The sequence below is a fragment of the Nothobranchius furzeri genome, chromosome 19, assembly GCF_043380555.1.
Source record: "Nothobranchius furzeri strain GRZ-AD chromosome 19, NfurGRZ-RIMD1, whole genome shotgun sequence".
Lineage (NCBI taxonomy): Eukaryota > Metazoa > Chordata > Actinopteri > Cyprinodontiformes > Nothobranchiidae > Nothobranchius > Nothobranchius furzeri.
This window is the reverse complement of record NC_091759.1, coordinates 15,678,553-15,702,229: the sequence shown is the minus strand read 5'-3', so window position 1 is coordinate 15,702,229 and position 23,677 is coordinate 15,678,553. Positions and strand designations below refer to the sequence as shown.

Here is a 23,677-nt window from a genome sequence, read left to right as displayed (position 1 = left end):
GTAAAGTACAAGGAAAAAAAACTGTTACAGCTTCTTTCTTTCTTATGTGTGCTTTAAGTTGTCTCTGTCTAAAGCTGTCAAATTTAATAAACGAAAATCACAACACCGTGCTAAACTCTGAATGTTATTCAGTTGATGTAAATGCACGTCCCCCTGCCTCGAAGACATCAGTGTGTAGGAGTGGATAATTAAGAGAGCTGTCTGTCCCCGCCCTTCTGCTTGATGTTTTAAGTGTTGCTGTAATGAATTAATGCAAATCAATCCTGCATGTTTAGCAGATGTTCAAATGCATTTAAATGAGGATTTAAGTAAAAAATTGCTGCCAATTGCATATGATGACAATCTTTTAATCCAGCTCTACACCAGGTTTGGAATATTCCTGAGCGAGATTCAATTACATAGAAAAGTTGTGCTTATTCTACATAACAATAAGAGTTTGACCTTCTGTGCATCCATTCATTAGGAATTTGCATTCGACTGCACCTAATCTGCTGATATACACAGGAAACGTTAACACAGAGATAAGCAAAATCATTTTACCATGTTGCTGCTGGCCATGGGCTGGGCTGATTAATGCTTCACTAGTCTCTGTTTAAAAGGCTGATCTCCCTTTTAGTTGTGCTGATCCAGCTTTTTTTTTTTTGAGTCAATATTTGTGTTTTTTCTTCCAGTAGATGACTAAAGGCGTTGATTTTTGTAGACATTGCATATAATTAAAGGAGCATGAAGGCGCAACTAAATGCAAAATGTTCTGAAGCTAACTGCACTCGACAACGCAGATCTGCATGCATAAAAACTTTCCTGCCTACTGGATGAATGCATATGAGTTGTTCGTGTTCACCAAGTAAAATGAACCTCCCACTCACCGTCCTCCTCCGTCTGGAAGGTGACCTCTCTGCTCTCCTTCTTGCCCTCTGGGTTAGCAAGTGCCAGCCGCACATGGACCGCCCGAAACGGAGGCAGGTCCCTCAGGGTAAAATGTGAAGTATTACGATCCACCGACAGGCACTCTCTGACAGTGGCGTTGTTGCCTCCGCTGCCTCCCGTTGGCATGGAATAGTGGTAGCAGAGGGACAGGGAGTAGGTGTGGCAGCGGGTGAGGTTGTAGCCCAGTGGCTCCCACTGAAGAGCCAGCTGCCGTGGCTGGATCTCCGTGGCTGTAAGGCCCCGCAAGGCACGCATGGGCTCTGAAAGAGACAAGAAGCACAAATGGAACTGATAAATGAAAAATATTAAATTGGCAATTAGTCATGAAATGTACTGATTGCTTTTTTCCCCATAAAATAGGGAATCAATCCCTCAAAGATGCAAACACGCTTCCACTTGCCACAAACTCATGTAATGGTATCGTTCACGGTAAGGCTGAGTAAATGATTGGTCACTTCCACATGCTGAACATTGTAGTGGTGAGGGTTATCCACATTATTTGTTAAATGATCAATAAGATGTGATATTCCATATAAATATCAAATATGAATCTGACTGATTTTTGAATATTAGAACTAATATTACCTTTAGGTTATTCACCTGTTCAGGGAACACACACTTCATATTAATTCAGACAGAGCCAAGGATATAGTTGGTAAAAATGAATTTAGTTGAATTTTTCATAAACTAACAATTATACATGACAAAATATGGATGAAATGATGTAATGTAAGCTAGATGTTTAGCAAAACCTTGTAAGTATCTGAGAGATGTTGTGATGTCTGGGTTGTAAAATTGGTTTGGTTGTATGGTTTAATAAACTAGAGACCATCCGACACAACCGTGCAGAGTCCACGATACCCTTTGTGTGACTGTCGCTCTCAGCTGTCCGGACGAAAGGTAGCCAGAGCGGTGATTTACCGGACGTCGTGGCCACAAGAATCCCAAAGACTCGCAGTTCCCTTTGGAATCAGATTTCCAGTCTGGCCATGAGATGCAACGTCTGAGGTGTTGTAGTGTCTGAAATCTCTCTCAAGCGTCGCAAATAGGCTTTGACCTTGGGGTCAAAAGAGAGGATGGTTCCAAATGCTTGCTCACCACTCGCCCAAACCAGGAAGCAGCTGAAGAACCCACTAGATCAGGAAGTGATCCTTGTATTTATTAAATGTTGTTTATAAATATTAGACAAATCATGATTTGACAAGTTTAAAAGGCGTTACCAAAGACCTCAGAGAATCACGCCTTCACTCACAAACGTAGAAGTTACTTCTTAGTGTGAAGTGAAAATGTTATCACACATTTATGTGACGTGAATGTTAAACCATTAATTCAACAATTATTATGAGGTGTGAATATATGGAGATTAAATTATTAAATCAACAAGTATTAATCTGGTGTCATTTAAAACCTGAAATGAATCCTTGCAGGAAAAATATTCATTTTAACCCGTCAATGATTAATGCACACATTATTAAAACACTTTGAATTTAAACATCTTGTTCATTCAGCACATTGGATTATATCAATTTATAAAGTTGTCAAGTCATTCATGATTCAAGGAAGATGAACTTAATTCAGAGTGAAGTTCTCGTCTTCTGCCGGTTTGGTTTCATCTAAAATGAAGGAATTCAGGAAAAGGCTTTATTATGGCTTCCCTGCTTGGCAACAAGGTCGTAGAGCAGTGTGTTCACTGGTTTGGAGACCAGTACAGTTAAGATGTGTCAGGACGTGTGACGCAGTTTGTGCCTGCAAGTCAAAAAGTTGACGTCTGGTCATTTTGATGAAATACTCGGCCTTTTGGTACGCTACAACATGAAAAATGTCTTTAACCCCTTTCGCCTGCATTAGTCACCGAAAAGAAAAATATTTGGTCAGAAAAAAACATTCAATGTCACAGCAGAACTTAGTATTCATGGCCCCGCCCAACTTGGCTGGCCTCCACAAGAGGCTGTAATGATGTGGTGGTCAGGTGAGAGTTGAGCAAACCTCGACTAGTACAAGCTAACCGTTAGCATTTCACCAAAGAAAGGACATTAAACAGACATTGAAAGAGTTGTACTGTTCTTAGCCAATCAGTGTTCAAGACTTTTGCATATCGTGAATATTAACGTGTAACAATTCAATCACCACAACTACAGTTTGCTCATAACTCATAAAAACAGGGTTTTTCCATTAGGACATTTTGGTGAACCTTGGTTTTAGATAGGCTAACTCATTTAGCTACCAGACAAAGATAACCCGAGTCAAAATAAAACGCATAAACGTTTTTAAATGATTTTATCAAATCAGGTGGGAAAAGTTCTATTCAGATTAATCTAGCTCTGTGTAAAACAATTATTCTCTAACCTTGATAACAACGGAGTCAAAAGTTTGTGATAATGGATAGTGAGTGTCCCACATTGCTGTGGAGCAAATTTATTCCACTGTTTGCAGAGTTATTTTTATTCAGCGACGAGGATTTTCCAGTATGGATAGTCTGTTTAAGTCCCTTCTCTCTGGAAGAGAGGAAACAAGCAGTAGAGAATCCCCGGACCACTACATGTGTATGACTGTTTGCATGATGTTATTTTATATGAATGAAGTTTTTATTCCAAATGTAACACGTATCTTATTAAAATGTCCAATATTTACTTGTTCAGTCCACAAAAGAAATTCCAAAAAGTCTTGCGGATCATGAAAAGGTTGCTGTCAAAAATGAGAATGGCCTTTGTGATGTGATGTAGGGTTAGGGTTGCACCACAAAGAGATCCCTTTGTGGTGTTTGTTATAATGTTTGTTATAATCAGTAACTTATAACTGGTTTGGAGTTAGTTATTTTTATGTTTTAAGGGAATAATTTGGTCTTTAAGAGTGCCTGTTGCTCATCCTGGAGGGGTTAGGGTTCTGAGGTTCTCAAGTTAGGACAAGGGTTCTCAAGCATCATGATGAACCATGGAAGAAAAGGACAGTTTCTTCATGAGAAATAAGGCCAATAAAGATGGTTTGAATTTGTAGCCATGTTTTTTTAATGCTTTCCTAAAAACATTTTGGTCCAACTGGGAAAAAGAACTAAAAACCAGCTGATAGCCTGCTGGAACAATACATGAGAGGAACTGAGTGTAGAAATGCAAAATAGTTCTGCCAGTGCATGGTAATTTGTAGTTTAGAACTTTATTTGTCTTGTATTTCATCAAAACTAGGAAGCCAATGTAGTTCTTGGAGGAGAAGCTCGGTCATTCGGGAGGGGCTCGGAGTAGACCCGCTGCTCCTCCACATCGAGAGGAGCCAGTTGAGGTGGCTCGGGCATCTGGTCAGGATGTCTCCTGGATGTCTCCCTGGTGAGGTTTTCCGGGCACGTCCAACCGGGAGGAGACCTGAAGGTAGACCGAGAACAAGGTGGAGGGACTACGTCTCTCACCTGTCCAGGGAACGCCTTGGGATTCCCCCGGAAGAGCTGGGGGTGTATTAAAGGATGAAGCCTAATGACTGTTGCCACGTGTGAATACTGAAATAACACATCTTCATGCCCCTGTCAAGTTGAACATCCAACTTCAACTACATGAGGGTATTTCAGTTATTTGGCCTTGCCCGGATCTCCAAGTGTACTGCAAAAACATGAGCTGAAGCAGGATGAGAGAAATGCCCTCAGAACATCACAGTGGCATCGCAGAGACGTGGACAGCTCTCAGGCTTCACAGGACGCTCTGTTGCATCGCTGAATATGGATCTCAAGCTAATAGCATACATAAACGAGGCAATGTCAGCGAGGAGAAAGCCCTTCTGCGGGAACGGGAATGGCCCTCAACTGTTTACTGGTTTGAAGGACGTTTGATCTTCCCAAAGGCACAAAACATTGTGAGCTGGACCCATTTTACTTCTGACAGCAGAAACAAGCAAAACCGTTCCCCACAGACTCAAAACATCAATCATAAATACAGAATTTAGTTATAGAAAATTGCATTATAGGAGTCTGAGAATAACTGGTTTAATATCTGATTCCTTTTAACAATACCATCTCTGTGTAGCAGTCCAATCCTGTTAAAACCAGATCTGTCACCAGGAGCTCGCCGACTGAATGTTCACTTTCTGCTTCAGACACCATTACTCATCATTACAGCTGCACCACAGCAGGCTCCATCCTGTCGGCCCTGCACGCCTGTCCTTAACCAATCCTGCCCCAAACCCACATTCTGCTTGATTAGCCTAATCAGAGGGATTAGCCAGCGGTAGTGTGAGCGGAGATGGGGAGGGGGGCTGGACAAGAGATGAGCACTGGAGGAGAAAGAGATGAGTGAGGAAGGGTGAGTGGGTGGGTGGTGGGGGGTCTCAGTGGATCTGCACATTTCATCTGATCCTCCTCATCTTTAACAGATGCCTCAGAGAGCTGTCTCTGGGCCCGCCCCCTCTTGCAAGCAGAATGGTCTTTGAGCGCACTCTCTCTTACTTAGCAGTAAAACCACACGGGCCTTGGGATGCTAACACTTGTTTGAATGGGTTTCTATCTGTATTGATTTATGGTTGTAAGCTCAGAAATCTAAATCTGTTTGGTGCCTCGTGGTTTCTCGACAACTCAATCTGATGAAATATGGGCAGATTCAAACCGAGCAAAGGAAACGCAGTTTAATTGCTTATTCCAGATCAACATCTACTTTACAAATGTGATCTGGACAGGTCGATTACAATAACTCAGTATGCTAATGTCATTGATTTAAACTGAACTGGACTTAACTGGATTTTACTGAAACTGAGTCGGATAAATAGACCACATCAACAAATGTTATCAGAACGTGTGCACAGGATGCATCATGATACGGTGGAAGACAAACAAAGTGCATAAACACGAGGAATGATTAAGATCAGGACAACTTTTACCTGCAACACTTATTCATTTACTGAGATCAATGGTCTGGAAACCAGAACAAAAGCCATGCAAGACTAAATTCTAAATTTGTAGAGATGCTTGAGCAATAAAAACATTACTGGAAAAAATTATCCACAAGCTGAAGTTATTATGAAGGAAGCTGACAGGATAACATAACTCCAGCAACATGATCTGAGACATGTCTGTCCCAGTAGTGGCTTCTTTTTGACAAATCTGTTTTGTCACTTCTGGAACAATTCCCATGTTCATTCTGTTCAGGTGATCCTTACTGCGACGATTCTGAACTTGTTTCCCTGTCAGCTCTACCCAAGCAACCTAAAATTGTACAAACGTAGATAATTTTGATCGACTGAGCACTGATCACACTTTGTGTTCTCTCTATCTAGTGTGTTTTTCCATTAGCACTTGTCCTCCAACACAGCTACTAAACCATCCTCCCTATTTTTGTTGTTCATCTACACAAAGATGTGTTAGATCATCTAAAGTAGTGATATCTAAATCCCTAGGTTATATTTTGTTAGCTTACATTGCGGAGACACAGCTCTGGGTAATGACTGGAGACGGCGCTCTTGCCTTCCAGCTAGTGTGGATGTGTGCAGGTACTCGGATGTAAACAATAACATGCAATGGGTCTATAGACTTTAGAAATGTGTAACTCTGAATTTCCCCAACAGGCAGTACTGAAAATCACACTGTGGCAGAAAGTATCGCAAACAAATGCTGACTTCCCTGGAGTTACCCTGGGGAAGGAAGCTGAAGGTGGCTCTACCGACCAACAAGAACTTTTTACTTAGAGAAATCTAAAGTATTCCTGAACAACTGCCATGTTACACTAGCCTGGCAAGCCATCCTATGTGAGTATTTAGTCTGGCCACCACCCATAGATGGAGCTCATTCATGGGGTGGAATCTATGGTTGTCTTTCCGACTGTCTCCACATGTTATTGGACAACGAACAACGTGACTGCTCCGGATGTCAGTTAATGGAGCAGTCATACACAGTCGAAGAAGACGCAAATACATTCTGTTTCTAAATAAATGACTTAAGTACCTTTATAAGCTCTTGACTCAAAGAAAGTCCAAATCTAAATAAAATTGATGCCAAAGTAATTTCTAACAAGTCGATGTCATCTTTGTTTTTTCACTCAGTCGTAGAGACATCATGGCCGCCAAACTGATAACGCATTGTGATTGGCCCACTAAACCGATAGGGCACTGTGATTGGCCCACTAAACCGATAGGGCACTGTGATTGGCCCACTAAACCGATAGGGCACTGTGATTGGCCCACTAAACCGATAGGGCACTGTGATTGGCCCACTAAACTGATGGGGCACTGTGATTGGCCCACTAAACTGATGGGGCACTGTGATTGGCCAACTAAACTGATAGGGCACTGTGATTGACAAGGCACGACTGCTCAGGCCTGTTGAGGTTCCAGTGGACTGTGGCTAGACTAACATGCAGAGCAAAATCGTTTTACTTCTGCTACTGTCTGTCTAGATTTCTAGACTCATATTCTACTTCTCGGCAGGCCTCGCCTCTGTCAGTGTCCCCCAGAGCAGCTGTGGCTACATCGTAGTTCTTCCCCACCAGTGTGTGGATGTGTTGTGAAGTGCCTTTGGGGGTTGTAGAACCCTAAGAAGGTGCTATACAAATGCAGCCCATTTACCATTTATCTTTTTTATGCCCCTATAAAGATGTTGCCACATTAAAGTACATGGTTTCTAGTACATTTGTAATCATTATCTAACATATCTAATGTTTTTAAGCATACTTAAGAGCTTGAGACACACAAAAAAAAGAATGGTTAATCTCTGGTCAAGCCACAATTGTCAATTTCTAGACACAAAACATCTTAGGGCAAACAAGGACATCATTCATGCTGAATTTGATTTTAGCATGACTGGACTGGACACTTAAACAAAAGCTGGAAGGAATTAAATTAAGCCTGAAATGTCATTCTCAAGCAGCGTCCAGAAGGAAGACAAACGAGGAGGACAAATTCTCCCAGAATTCGGTGTTAAGAGAACCTTCACTGTCTTCTGCTTTCACCCTCAGGAAGGAGTGTTAGTTGTGAGAAATGAGAGTCGACAGGAGGTGTGTGAGCGGAGGCACTGATGTGTGTGGATCAAAGAGCGTGGCAGGTGACAGGGGAAGTCATGCTGTCTAGTCCAAAGAGCGGCAGGGTGTTGCTTTCACCCAGAATGAGCAGCACTGGGGTTAAAACACACATGAGTGGTGGTGAGAGAGGACCTGGCTTAACTGACATGAAAGAGAAAAAGACCTTAAACGCTTGAAAAGATGCTGACCATTACTGTGTTTTATAGCTGGTTTCAGATCAGCCTATTACAAGGGTGGCTTACTTCAACTCCCACAGTTCTTCTCTTGTAAATAAGTCATTGCAGACAACGGCTTTATTAGATTTTCCAAGAATTACACATGTTTAGGTAAGTGTAATTCCCAGATAATTAGAAAGCACAGATAAAACAAACATCTTTAACTCTCATTGGCTGCAGGCAAACTACTGGCTGGTTGGTAATGTGTCATGAACTCCTCCTCCTAACCACCCCCTACGGACCTAATTGGCGGAGTACTACATTACCCAGCATGCCCATCACCGGCGTGGGTTGACGACGTCATTACACCGACTCTATTTACGGAAGCGCCGCCGCTAAGTTATCACTCAGTCATCGTCCATGCCAGACATCGACCTGAGTTCTCAGGCTCACCAGCCCTCAAACCAGGAAAGATCTTTCCTCGCTGCCTACCACCAGTAAGTCAGCTTCCTTGTTTGTTCAGAACTGCCGCTCAGCTCTTTCCGAGTGCTGCGTCGCCGTTCCCAGATTAAAGCCGCATGCTCTGTACAACCCAACGCCAGCCACTCTGCGTCTGGGTCACACAGCCACGCTACAAGCAACCTCCGCTAAACATCAGCTCAGCCAATCTCACCTGACATTAATGTGTGACAGCAGTTTGAAGCAGTTCCCCAACAGCCATCAGAACTTGGATGAATCTCTGAGTTTTTAGGGCAGGACAAGGCAGTTAACTGCTATTTGTTGGATCAGCCAAAGAAGCTCATAAAAAGTCATGCATGTTTATAAATCATCATCCTCTTTTGTGTTATGATAAGTGGTTTGGGTGGAATGGAATATTGATAAAAGAAAATACTAATTTATCTACCTGGGATGAGATCTGATATGTTGGGGCCCTAATATTGATACTTTGATGAATAAAAACAGAATGCTATTAACAGATTTGCCTGGCCTTGCTTCCTTGCAGGAAAAATGAACATTAAAGGTGCAACGTGTAATAATTATACAGCGAAACAATCACAAAACTGTGGATTATCGCAATCATGCTGGACAGAAGGTTACATTGAAACAGAATTTATTCTCAGGTGGCTGCGGGGATGTCAGTCTTTCCCATTTCAAAATGGCTAAAGAGGGATGCAGTCACTATTTACAATCAGTGAGCCTGAGATGTTTCCGAGTCTGCACCAGCTAAAGCCTAATTTATGCTTTGTCGGCTCGAGTGTGGAGTTGCGCACATGGATCGAAGAACATGTTTTTCTCTTCCCCTTTAGCTGGGGAGTGTTGCAAAGCAATCCCTCGCCAGGATAACAGAAGCCGTAGTGCTTTTCTGGGGAATCCTGCCATCATTACAGTCATGTATCCGGATACTATAGGGAGCATAAGTCTCCTCCCATTCTGGTTGGCTCATGGGTCCCCAGAAGAACAAAAAAATGAATGCAAGGGTTGTTTTGAGACCACAGATTGGCTGACTCTCTGCCAAGGATATGAAGAGGACATCAATGCCATGACTGGATGTGTAACTGACTATATAAACTTCTGTGTGGACAACATCAGACCCACCAGAACAGTGAGATGCTTCGCTGATAACAAACCCTGGATCACCAGTGAACTGAAGAATCTTCAAAATGGGGAAAAAGAGCCTTCAAGGAGGGAGACAGGGAATTATTGAGGAGTATACAGAAGCAACTGAAGATCAAGATCAGAGACAGCAGGAGGCATACAGGAAGAAGCTGGAGAACAAACTACAGAGGAACAATATCAGAGATGTCTGGTCAGGGATGAAGATCACAGGCTTCAAGCAGAGGAAGGATTGCACAGATGGCAGCCTGGACACAGCCAATGAACTGAACAAGTTCTTCAATAGGTTCAGTTCAGGAACTAACCCAGCATCCTCCTCGCCTGTCCCCAGCCAATCAGAAATCCCATCCTCCTCTGATCCAACATTTTCCTGTCACACGCCAGCTCTTTTGTCCTCTAACACAGTCATGGACTCTTCTGGTTCTTTAAATCTGTCTTCAACCAAGTCAGGAGATGCTGCTGCCCCATTTACCTCCCCCTCCCACCTATCTGTCTCTAGAAGTCAGGTGAAGAGGCAGCTGAAGAGACTGAACAGGAACAAGGCTGCAGGTCCGGATGGTGTCAGCCCCAGAGTACTGAAGGCCTGTGTAGAGCAGCTCTGTGGGATTCTGCAGCACCTCTTCAACCTCAGCCTGGCCCAGGAGAAGATTCCAGTCCTGTGGAAGGCATCCTGCCTTGTTCCAGTTCCAAAGAAAACTCGCCCATCAGTCAATGACGACTACAGACCGGTTGTCCTGACATCCCACATCATGAAGGTCCTGGAGAGACTCCTGTTGGTCCACCTGAATAAGCAAACTAGAACATATCAGGACCCGCTGCAGTTTGCTTATCGCCATGGAGTTGGAGTTGAAGATGCCATCATCCAGCTGCTTCAACCAGCCCACTGTCATCTGGACAAAGCAGGCAGCACTGTGAGGGTCATGTTCTTTGATTTCTCCAGTGCATTTAACACAATCCAGCCTGATGTACTTTGCCAGAAACTCCAGAAGACACAGGTGGGGGCCTCAACTATCGCCTGGATTAAAGACTACCTGACAAACAGACCACAGTTTGTGAGGCTGAAGAACTGCACATCAAACCAGGCAATCAGTAACATTGGAGTACCACAGGGGACTGTACTCTCACCATTCCTTTTCACCCTGTACACCTCAGACTTCCAGTACAAATCAGAGACCTGTCATCTACAGAAATACTCAGATGGCTCTGCAGTTGTCGGGTGTGTCAGAGATGGACAGGAAGCTGAGTACAGAGAGCTGGTGGAGCGCTTTGTGGCATGATGTGGAAACAATCATCTGACTTGAATGTGAACAAAACAAAGGAGATGATTTTAGACTTCAGAAGAAACCGGGTGGAGTCAAACACTGTTTCCATCATGGGAGAAGAAGTGGGGGTAGTTGAGGAATACAAATACCTTGGAGTTCACCTGGACAACAGACTGGACTGGAGAAAGAACAGCGAAGCCATTTACAAGAAGGGACACAGCAGACTTCACTTCTTGAGGACGCTTAGGTCCTTCAATGTCTGTAGCAAGATGCTGCACATCTTCTACAAGTCTGTTGTTGAGAGTGTAATCTCTTCAACCATCGTCTGTTGGGGTAGCAGCATCAGAAGCAGGGACCTGAAAAGGCTCAACAGCCTAATAAAAAAGGCTGGTTCAGTTCTGGGGACGACTGTGGAACCGCTGGAGGAGATAATGCAAAGAAGGATTCTCCAGAGAATCAAGAAAATGATGGACAACCCTGAGCATTCTCTTCACAAGACTGTCCGACAACGGAAGAGTGTCTTCAGTCAGAGGCTTCTTCAGTTTGGCTGCAACACTGACCGCTACTGGAGATCCTTCCTGCCAACAGCCATTGTAATATACAACAACTCTTTGATGACTTGATTATCGTTATTATTCTGAGCTACTACAGCAATCAATTTCCCTCTGGGATTAATAAAGTATTTTTGAATTTGAATTGAATTGAAGTCAATGGGGCTAAAAACGCTATTTTTTTCATCCGCTTTGCCTTAGACCCTGTGTTATGGCCACCAGCCTGGCCTCTTCAGGTGGAGGAGCCAAGATCACACAGCCCCGGTGATCAGCCCAACACCGCCCCTCCTCCTTCTCTCTTTCAATTGAATTCAATTCAAGTTTATTTATATAGCGCCAAATCACGACAAGCGTCACCTCAAGGCACTTCACATAGTAAAAAGGCTTCTTCCAGGCTGCTGAGGAGCACAGCTGAGCTGAATCCTTCTGATGACCCACACCTGGGATAAAAAGGCTGTGCCTTCAGCAGTCTGGGAGGCAGCAGTGCAGGGGTTCCGCTGTTCTCCAGGCCTCAGTTTGTTTTCAAACCCTTTGATTAGAAGAGTTTTTAATGCTCTGTGTGGCATTTTGACAATGGAGGTGCCTATTGGGGCCAGTGGGGGAGCTGGCTCCCTGGAGGGCTAAGCCCAACAAGCCATTCCTCCCCATCCCCGCATATTTTTCTCCTCCTGCTCCCTCACATCATCACACAAACATGCACATAGGACCTTGGGGGGTGGACAAGTCAGGGAGTGCGGGTATGGACCCCATTTCCGCATTCCTGTTGCAACGTGCCCCCCAATTTTATTTGCACCTTATACACTTCCACTGACGACATTCCACACAAACACACACTTAGGGCCTTGGGAGTGAGCACATGCAACGGCACTTGGCAGGAGGATATCTCAGCCTCATCCCGAGTGCCGGTGCCCACTTCCAATTTTAAACTGCACTTAGACACCGAGGGCTGTGGGTGCAAGTGGGGTGGTGCGGTGGCATCAGCTGGCATAGGCCAGACAATGCCTGCACTGCCCGCTCACCACAGCCATGGTATACACCTCATCAACACACAACAACACTATATTGGAGCAGGCGGAGGGAGACTAGGAGTTTTAGCATACCTCTGTTGTTGCTTGGCTTCCTGGGGCTGGAGGCTAGGAGGGAAATATGGCCGTCTGGTTGTGGTCTGGGGTGGTGGATTGCTGTGCTCAGCGTTGAGCGGGGGAGCCTGCTCATCAGCACCCCAGCAGAAAGGGTCAAACTCTGGTTACCGGTGATGGTTGTACCCCATGTGCAGCAGTACCGGGACCAGAGTGAATAGGGTATGTATGGGGAGCATGAGTGGGTGTCCGGCATGCATTTTTGTAAGTCTTTGGTTGTATGTGTATGTGTGAGCATGTGTGGGAGTGTGTGACTGTGACTTTTGATGATATAGATCTTTGCCTCCCCTCCCCCTGCCACACCTGGTGTGGAGTGTGGTGCCTTGGTCTGCCTGAGTGTGTGTGGCTCCCAGGTCAGGGGGTTTAAGATTTTTGGCATCTGCCTGACCAATCCCGATGGCTATCTGGTGGGGTCTGGGTCCCTGGGCTCTGCTGGGTCCCTGGCGGGGGTGGTCGCCCCTGAGTCCCGGGTCGCTGGGTCCCAGGCTCAGCCGGCTGGGGGGTGGGGGGCGGCGGGCGGGCCTGTGGGCTTGCCGCTGATATCTCCCGGGACTCTGCCGGCTGCTGGTTGTGGCCCCCCGGGGCGATCCTCTGTGCCTCTCGAGGGGGGCGGGGGCCTTTCTGGTTGCAGTCTCCTTGGGGTTCCTGTGGTCTGGGGCAGCACCTGGATCTCTGGGACTTGGAGCTCCCTCCATCTCCTACACATCTTTGGGGGGCAGATCTGTGGTCCCTCACACTCTCTATTGGACGCTTTTATAGAGAAACCTTAAATAAACAAGCGCGTGTACACACACAGGTGCTCACTTGGTGCTCTCAAAAGTATGGGCTTGGGCACGTTCAACACATGTCTTAAGGCTGTCATTGCCACTAAATGCACTGTGATTTATTATCGTGCTATTGTTCAGTTAAACATTGTTGATTTGATATTTCATCATCACGTTGACGCAGTGATAGCTTGCTCCTGATGCATTAATGTGTATCCCATTTTTTTCTATTCTTTCTCTTTCTGCAGGTCTAGAAGCAGACTCTTGTTCATTATTGTTTATTTTAGTGGACACCCCCCCCCCCCCCCCCCCCCACCTTTTGTCTCTTCTTTTCTCTTTCACCTTTGACTCCGTGTTTGGTTGGAATTACAAAGCATTCAAAAACAATAAAGTTTTAAGTATCAGGCGTGACATTAAAAGCAGACACTTTGATGCTCCACCTGAGAGTAAATCTGTAAGACTTGTTACCAGCATTCAGACATCAATTCTGCTTGCTTCACAGCCAGACAGGACACGGGGCGCAAAAAAAAAGAAGAGTATTTACTGTCATTGTTTTAACTCTGTGTGATCCACATGGATCTTTTGTTATTGTCAACTTGGTTGGCTCAGTTTTAAGGCTAACTCGGATTTAGTTTTTAGACTTTTATCAATTTCGTTGTGGTTTTAAACACCTTCAGTTTTGGTAAAACTTTTAAGAACATTTTAACCAGGTGTTTTATATAGTTGATAAGTTGTCTTTTAACTGTTAACCTTATAGTGAATTTTTCATTTTGTATTATTTTAATAATGCTCGCCATCTGTTTGCACTTGTTTTTAGAACCTTTTATGACAATTAAACCCATTTTAAACCCACTATCATGTTTCTTATGTTACCTCCTCCTTCACATTTTAACACCTCTTGTCGAGGACGTAACACCCTGGATCACACATATGTTGTACTGGAATTTAAATGAAAACTAATGATGGGTGTTACAACCACGCAGTCACATACATTGAGATTCATCAGCTTGTAAAAGTTTGTAATTAACACGACTACACACCAGAAATCAGCACATCGCATATGTGACGTCACCACATAATCTCCTCTCCCCAGCGTAGCTGCTACTCACCAAATGACCAGATTTATGGTGGTTCTTTCCTCCTGTGGGAAGTTCGCTGAACTTACAGCCATTTTCCCTCAGTTTTCTACGTGTCTGGTTCGATGACGTCACTTTCGTGAAGCACATTTGTAGTCCTGGACTTATTTTCAAACAAAACCTAAAATAGCGTTTCCCCCGTTCAAAAATAAGCGTGTTCTGGGTATCAAAATGTGTCTTTAAAATTCACAGACATCATATGTGAAATCCATGGCACGAAACAAGCAGAATTAGAAAATAGCGTTTTAGCCCCGTTCACTTGCATTCATTTTTTGTTCTTTCGGGGACCCATGGTCCGGAAGTAGATGGGCGTGACTTAGCTCCTAATTGTGTTTATATTGTTTTAATGTATTTCAGAGACTTTTTACCATGGACAAATTTATTCCTCATTCTCCTCCACCTCTTCATGCGATCACCACATCTAAACCCACGTTTCTTGTCATTTCCGTCCACGAATAAAACTCTTGCTACATATCTTTGTAGTCCTTTTTTCTGTCTTTGTTCATGAGGTATTCTTCAATCTGTTGCATATCTGCCACTAAATATCTTATTTTTTGAGGGGGCAATAGTGCTGTTGACAAATTTAAAGGAAGTGGAGTCCTGACCAATAGCTTGCGGTCTCCATCACTTTCAACAACATTTGGGCATGTTTCTGTTACCCTCTGCGAGCCTGTCGGAAAGCCCTAGTGCGTATCTCCGTATGACACAGACGGAGAAGTATAAATTAAGATTAATGCTGCGACGCCATTTGAAATTCGACACAGGCCGGCAAAACACAGCAGCATCCTGTGAAGATCCTAGGCCTGTAACATGAGAAATCCACACGTTAAATTTCTTGTACCACTAAGAATTCACAATATTGTCTTTGTTTAATATCGGCTGTAGAAGGCTAGAGGCTTTAAGCTAACAGTGCTAACGACAAACCAGAAAAATCTAGATGGTTCCAATAATTTGGTAAATGGTAAAACACCTTCTTAAGGTTCTACAACCCTCCAAGGCGCTTCACAACGCAATCAGTCATTCACTCATGCACACACACATTCACATGCTGGTCATGATGAGCTACATCATAGCCACAGCTGCCGTGGAGCGCGTTGACAAAGGCAAGGCTGCTGAACACTGGCGCCACTGGTCCCTCCAACCAACTCCAGCAGGAAAGGTTGGTTCATTGTTATGCCCAAGGACACAACAGTCACAGACCGAGTAGGACCCCATCCCACAAGGACATTCCTCCGCCATTATGCCAACAGAAAATGCAAACATTTCCTTACTCTTCTTGTGCTTTTTATTGATTGTTGGCGAACTGAAAAAGCAAACTGTTACACAGCAAATTGAAAAGTGTTACTTTTCCAGAGTTTGAGTATGTAGAGTGATATTTTTTACACTGCAGAGTATATTAATAATTTAATACACTTCCCGTGTTGATAGAGTGACTCCTACTGGTGTCAGTTGTTTAAGCAGGATTGGTGAAGAGTTTTTCCTGTCCTTACTAGCTCTCTTGGTGTTCATTTGTGATTGAGTCTCCACGGTTCTCATTTTACGTATCGTGCGTGTTTACGTCATGTGTGTCTGTTGACGCCGACGCCTGCAGGCGGCCAAAGGAAAGTTTTCGGCGGGACGGTCCTCCATTTGGTTTACGGAGCGGTGGAAGAAACAGTGATTTTCCAGACAACATAGCTTACAGGTAAGGCATATATTGATGGAATTTTAATTTCGAAGACAACGTTTAATAAACTGGCCGCTAGAACTGGTACATATTGTCATCATTATTGCCTGGCTTTAGGAGGAACTAATTTGCTGTTGCTAACTAAAGACAACGCAAAATATGTATTTATACACAACTCTCAATTTTAAAATGCAGTAAATAAATGCCATGGAAGCTGTCTTTAACTGAAGCTATTTAGCAAGAAACCCAGGGAATACTTTATGTTGTATGCCAGCAGTAAGGGAAAATGTGCTTTGTAGTGATGGGACGAGCTAATTTAACGTAGCAGTTTTTTCCCCGAAATACTAGTTTTCTTTTTGAATTGCAGTTCTGCTGACTCCCGCCTTTACATGCTTTAGCAATCGTGGAGAATGCGTTTATTCCCAGAATTTTTCATAAAGCTAATCCTAAAAACATTGAAGAAAAGCTTGAAGACCCAGGCGGTGTACACTCTAGTGGCGAGCACGTTTACAAATCATCCAACCCAGAAGTGGCACTTTATTTTCCGCCTAAATGGTGACATTTTCCCTTCGGACTTAGTAAGCTAGCAAGAGTTGCAAAGCAATTCCCCACCATGGACAACAGAGGGCGTTGCGCTTTTCTGAAGAATCCTGCCACCATTATGATTGATCGCTGCAGTTCTCCGTCCTCAGTCTCCATCAAAGTTATTTGAAAAAAAAAAACAACAAAAAAAAAAACGAGTTTTACATTCTTGTCTGTTAGTGCAGCCAGCCACCCAGCAAGTAGTTACCATTTTACTGTAAAATCAACTAAATAAAAGCAATAAAAGGCAACAGACAGGCTTCTTAGCTTCACCGGAGTTTCAACGTGTATAAACGGTCTTATTCAATTCAAAGATACTTTATTATTTTGCCATCCATCATGGTGAACGAGCCGATCCCATGTGTGGCGTGACGTCACATGCAAAGGGTCAATACCGACGCAGACAGAGAAGTATAAATCCGGCTCAAAGACTGAAAACTGGGTGTTTCTTTGGAAGGAGCCTTGAAAAGCTAAGTAGGAGTAATCGATTTCAGTTGGGGAAACAAAATAAATCTGGACTAAAGATGAGAAGGTTTCCACTGTGCAAAGGAATGCATATTAAGGTTATTGCTATATGCTGGCTGCTGTGATTCTTTTTCTTTTTTTCCCAGACGATGCTTTTCAAAGTGCAGTATATAGGGAAAAAACGCTATATCAAGCTCAATGGAGCCTCATATTCTACATTCCTCAGTCAAGGTATTACATTTTTGTTTTCATTTGGGTTCATCTGCTTAAAATTATGCATTTTTATGTTTTTTTATACAAGTTAAATTCTTAATCTTTGAGTAGGCAATGTGTTAAATATTAGGTAAATATAATTAAACTACAAATTGTATACTTGAATAATTTAAGCTTCTAAAATAATTTTATATGCATTTACAGCCAAGGAGAAGTTTGGCATCCAAGATGATAAAAGGATGTATCTTGTGGATGAAACTGGGACAGAAGTAGATGAGGATGTCTTTACTGATGTTCTGGAGGAGAAATCAGACATTATCTGGACCCTCGTTGATGCCTCTTCTGTAGAAGGTAACAGTAGCACTGTTAAATTAGCTACATCTTATTTTATACATCTAACTAAAAGTTAAAGGTTATTACTTACACTTCATGTTTTTTTTTTTTATTCCCCCTTGTTTCAGTGAAATTCTGATGCCACAGACAGACATAATTAGTTTCTTAATTTTGGCTAAAATGATTTAATGGTTGTCAAGTACTGATCTGTATTTCTGTTTTTCCTTAGAATCTTCGGTGCAGTCCTCATGCACAGACACGCTCTCCTTGTCATCTTTTTCATCAGACAGCGAGTTATCTGTTCTGTCCCCTAAAAGACGTCGCATTGATGAAACCACGATGATGTCCCCAAGAAGAGATCAAAATGACGACGCTTCTTTTCAAGCCAAAGAGGTGACATTTTCAATTCATTTAATTAATTTAAATTTATTTGATTTAATTTTGTGTGAATTTGTTTATAAATGGAGGCTGTTATTAATAGGGAGGCTAAGTCATGCCCATCTACTTCTGTACCACGGATCCCCAGAAGAACAAAAAAATGAATGCAAGTCAATGGGGCTAAAACCGCAATTTTCTAATTCCGCTTGTTATGTGCCAGGGATTTCACATATGATGTCCGTGAATTTTAAAGATGCATTTTGATACCAACAAAGTGCTTATTTTCTAACGGGAGGAAACGTTATTTTAGATTTTGTGTGAAAATAAGCCCAAGACTACAAATACATTTCACAAAAGTGACGTCATCGAACCAGACACGGGAGAAAAACAGAGGGAAAATAGCTGTAAGTTCAGCAAACTTCAAATCATTCCTTCAGATAGAGAAAAACCATAAATCTGGCCATTTGGTAAGTAGCAGCTACACTACGGGAGAAGAGATTCTGTGGTGACGTCATAAATGCGACGTGCTGATGTTTGATTTGCAGTCATTCTAATTATGAACATTTACAAGCTGATAAATAAAGTACGTGACTGGTGGGGTCCAAACACCCATCATTAGTTTTCATTTAAATTGCAGTACAACGTGTGCGATCCAGGGCGTAAGGCAAAGCAGATTAGAAAATAGCGGTTTTAGCCCCGTTGACTTCCATTCAATGTTTTCATTCTTCTGGGGACCCATGAGCCGACCGGAAAGGGAGGAGACTTAGGCTCTCTATACAGTGCATCTGGAAAGTAATCGCATCACTTTTTCCATATTTTGTCTTGTTACAACCTAAGCATCTAGGAGATCTGGGGTAACATTGAGGACACGTAGCACAGGTAAAAATCAGTACAGTATAAGAAACATAATTTAACAAAAATTGCTCCTGACGTCGGGCTTAAACATTCACAGAAACTGAAACTAATACAAGGAGCTGAATTGACTGAAAAGGAACACACAATGCAAACACACTCAAAGTCTCATTAAATGACACCACTGTGTCCAAACTGAGACCAAACACACAGTCTCCAGAGACATTGTGATATCTTGGCTGTGTGCTTAAAGACGTTCTGCTGAAAGATTACCGTCGCTTCAGTCCGAAGTCAAGGGTGCACTCAGGTGTTTATTTAGAAGGTCTGTGCATTTCTACATACATTTTTCCATCTATTCTGAGTTTTCTCTCAGTTCCTCCTGCTGAAGAAAATTGCCATAGCATAATTTTGCACTTTATCTCAAAAATAGTGAATATTTATGCTTTTGTAATTAATTACCATGTTTAATACAGTTGCAAAATATCCCAATAATCTTTTTTCACATTATTATGGAGGGTTGTGTATAGAAGTTTAGTTAAAAAAAACAAGAAAGTTTAAGAAAAAACAAGGCTGTAGCCTGTAAGAAAACAAAATGTGGGAAAACAAAAGTGATGCACGGTGAATAATTCTCAAGTGCACTGTCTGTACTTTAATTATTTTTGTTGTTTCACTCTGAAGCTTGTTGAAAAACTTCTGCAAACCAAGCCAGGAGGTGAGAAAATACTCAAAGAATACAGACAAACAAGAGAGGTTAAGGACCCATTACGGCGGAAGTTGGTCAACATGGTTGTATCGGCGATGATTGAGCAGTATGGGTGAGTAGTTTTCATATGCAATCAAAAATAGGATGATGCACAGGATTACCCCCAGCGCTTTATAAGCCTGGCGGGCCACTTGGTCCCCCACCAGGCTGTCTCATGCCCGCCCCCATCCTAGGGGGCAGTGAAACGAACCACGGGCCCTCCATCCGCTGATATTAGCAGCAGCTCAACAGGTTGAGCGGGTTGTCCAGTAATCTGAAGGTTGCAGGTTCAGTCCCGGCTCCGGACAGAGAATTATGCTGTTGTGTCCTTGGGCAAGACATTAACCCACCTTGCCTGCTGGTGGTGGTCGAAGGGACCAGTGGCGCCTGTGCTCGGCAGCCTTGCCTCTGTCAGTGCGCCCCAGGGCAGCTTTTGCTACATCGTAGCTAATCCCCACCAGTGTGTGAATGTGTGTGTGAATGGATGAATGATACACTGTAGTGTAAAGCGCTTTGGAGTCCTTACTCTGAGAGGCGCTATACAAGTGCGGATCATATTAACGAGAATCTACAGCGGAACAATTTGTGCACGCACCCACCTCCCCCTCTCACAGACGAAGGACGATCTCTGGCGGAGACCCTGATGAAATATGCACACAAATCGTAATTTATATCGAGCAAAGAAAAAAGTGTAACCTCAGAAGATTAATTCTGTCATCTTTCCTGTTTAGGACTGCTCCACCAATGGATGTAAGGACACGTTATGCATTAGGAATCGTCACCCTGTTTCCCTGTCTGAAAGACCCATACTCTGAAAAAGGATATGTGAGTATTAAGTATTTGTTTCTGCAGTTAATATTTTAAAACTGGTATTGTGGTGTCCCTTTTAGACGAGTTAAAGCGCAAGGCACCTCACCACCACCAGAGTCTTACCCTGCACATATTTCCTGTTTAAAAAATGCACCATGAGGAGTCGTTGCCTGGCCAACCAAGACACAAATTGCATGCCCACACTGCCCCAGACTTTGAGATTCCCCGCTATCATACACACATTCACATGAGCAGCCATTGGAGTTCGATGATATCTGTCCACCTCCTTTATCAAAGAGGGAAAAAGGTATTTTGGAGGAGCCAAGCAGCCCTGAGCTATATCGCTTTGTACCGATGGCTTGTATTGCCCCAGGCTACTGGTGCAGAGCCATAAACACTCACTTGCTATTCCCATTCTAACTTGCTATGTATAATTGGCTGAGCTTGAGACTCTGCTGCTTCTATTCTCCACAGCAGCAGTGCCGCTGACCACATATGGAAACAGTAATGTCACAGGGTATCTTTTAGCCAATAGCAATTGCTTATCCAAATTCAAATGTACAAACTATCTGAAGAGGGCGCTACCCTGACAGTTTTACGCAGAATATTTATATTTTAAATTCGATTCACTAAAATGCCAAAATAGTGACTACACATGTCTACACCATTATTAGACAGTTATTTACAGGTTATCTGCAAAAAAAAAAACTTGATTTCAGGATGAATTGATCATATGTTAAGACTTATTTTATTTTCTGTAGGAGCACTTTTTTGATTCCAAAAGTAATGAAGGCTACATCGCTTGGAAACTAAAAAACATGCAGCGTGAACTCCATGGTGGCAGGAGAAGGAGCAGCACAAGTAGAGATCCATCAAGCAACAGAGGACCACAGTTTGGAAGACCCGTGAATGCAGAGCATCAGTTGGAGGGCGATCTGTGCAGAGAGGCCATTTCCCTGCTGAGACACAGCACAGATGAAAGCCAGATCTTCTTGAAAATGGAACAAACATTTAAGCACAGACAAGAACTAATTCAGGATTCAGAGAAGTGTGAGACCATCCTTAGTGTGTTCCCAAGATTCCTGGACACAAAAGGCCTGGTAAGTCCGCTTTGGATATAGCGTCTTAAGCTGCAGGCTTTGTCGTCTTATTTCAGAATAGTGGGTCATGACTCTTTTAATTAGTTCAAAAAGATTAGCAGACTTTAAAATGTCTTTGTTTGCTGAACTGTGCAGTTTCCAAATTTGTGTGTGTGGTTTTGTTTGATTTTAAGGTGGTACAGGATTTCCAGATGATGTTTGGAGAAGAAGTCTCATCAAAACTAATGGAAAAATGGGGAACCTCTTTGAAGGTGAAAGTCATCAAAGAAGCCAACAACCTCACAAAGACACCGGTACTGGAGTCCCTCATTCAGTCTGCAGAGGAGAGCCCAGAAGGAAATGATGAATCAAGTAAGTTTACATTTGAATGATCTCTTCCCCACCACCACCATTCATTTTGGAATGCAAAAAGAAGAAATACATATTTTTTTTATTTCAAAATATCAAAACTTACTTGGCTGAAATGTGTAAGCTCAAGTAATGAATTTAGTGTGAATAACTGTTTTATTACAGTGTTGTTCTATAAAAAGCATGAAATGCATAGCTGACTGTTTATTTAAATCTTGTGCCAGCTTGGGACAGTGACATGGCAGCTCTGTTATTGCTGGTTTACCTCCTACCTCCACCACCCGGTGGGAAGAAGAGACCTGTAAAGATCACCGTTCGAGAAGCTCTGAGCCATGTTGTCCGCTTTCACAAAGTAAGTGGCTCAAACTCATAAGTGCTTCAGAGTGAAGTTGGAAAGTAATCATCTGATTTTTCTGTTGATATTTTTCTTTCAGTCATGCCGCAACCTTCAAGAGACGACCAGTTCAGTGCAGGGGAGGCAGCCCTACATTCTGGCGGTTGGAACAACACGTCGCACCATCAATGACTACTACATTGTGGTGGATGGTCAGCTCATTCCCTGCAAGGCTAAGTCCTCTATTTCAGCCTTTGACGAACTTTTCAAAGCGCACTATGTGTTTGGCATCTCTTACGATCAGGCCCTGCACAATATGTATACATTTGTGCAGACCACCATTTATAATATAGATGTTGGTCTGTGTCATGAAAGTCCTAGGGTGAAGGATCTTAGAGCAAAGCTCCTCAACTGAATCAGCTACACAAAAAGATGCTTCGATGTTTTGTTTGCAAGTCTACCTTTTGCACTGTCAAAGGCTTGGTTCGGCATCTGAAGTTTTCTCATGGATTTTACCCTGGTTTGAAATTTAAACTGTTATGTGACCAAGATGGATGTTGTCAGAGGTTTTGCACCTTTTCAGGATTTAGAAAACACCTTCAGAACAAGCACAGAGCTAGAATTGTAGATAATTTTGAGGAAAAACTAAATCAGCAGTAAATCACTCATTTGAGCCATCTTGTGCTTTTGAAGAGCCATCTTGTTCTTCTGAAGAACAACCACAAAGTTCAACTAGCAGTGAAATGGAAAAAAAAAAAACTCAAGACATGTGTGCATCTGTGATTGCAAATCTTCTAGGTTGTGGTGTTGCAACCAGTATAATAAAGTCCGTTGTTCAAAATGTGGAGGAACTTGTAGATGAAGTTCAAACAAATATCAAAGAAGATCTTCTAAACATATGTTCTGACAATGAGGATTTGAATGTCCAGTTGGGTAATTATTTCAAAAATCTTGAGAATCCATTCAGTAATGTTAACACAGAGGCAAAATGGAAGAAACATTTTATAGAGAAATGGGGGGTTATCGAACCCATTGAGATTGCCCTTGGTGTCCGATATGATGCAAGAAGAAATCAAACCTCTTGTACATATGATCAGGTTCCAGTAACAGATAAGTTTGTCTACATTCCCATATTAGAGACGTTAAAATTCATTTTTTCCAACAAAGAGATATTTAGCAATTTTGTTCAGCCTTCAAATCAACATTTTGTGTACAAAGATTTCTGTGGTGGAAGTTATTTTAAATCTCATCCCCTCTTCTCCAACAACGAAAATGCTCTCCAAATTCAGATTTTCTTTGATGAGTTTGAAACAGCAAATCCAC

The 23,677-nt window shown here is 42.7% G+C and overlaps 2 protein-coding genes across 5 annotated transcripts in view; one reads left to right on the top strand and one right to left on the bottom strand.

The window, feature by feature from the left end:
- The window catches only part of ptprua (protein tyrosine phosphatase receptor type Ua), a 323,447-nt gene that overhangs the window by 121,521 nt on the left and 178,249 nt on the right, over positions 1 to 23,677 (bottom strand). For all 4 annotated transcript variants that reach the window (XM_015973274.3, XM_015973276.3, XM_015973277.3 and 1 more), the window contains exon 8: positions 867 to 1,187. In XM_015973274.3, the coding sequence (XP_015828760.1) occupies positions 867 to 1,187 (321 nt within the window). The remainder of the gene's footprint in view (positions 1 to 866; positions 1,188 to 23,677) is intronic.
- Positions 17,258 to 22,475, top strand: LOC107374405 (uncharacterized). The gene is made up of 6 exons (XM_070547673.1): positions 17,258 to 17,808; positions 18,020 to 18,183; positions 19,699 to 19,835; positions 20,494 to 20,587; positions 21,334 to 21,672; positions 21,846 to 22,475. Exons 1-6 carry the CDS (start codon positions 17,697 to 17,699, stop codon positions 22,041 to 22,043), a joined length of 1,044 nt encoding a protein of 347 aa, XP_070403774.1. The 5' UTR covers positions 17,258 to 17,696; the 3' UTR covers positions 22,044 to 22,475.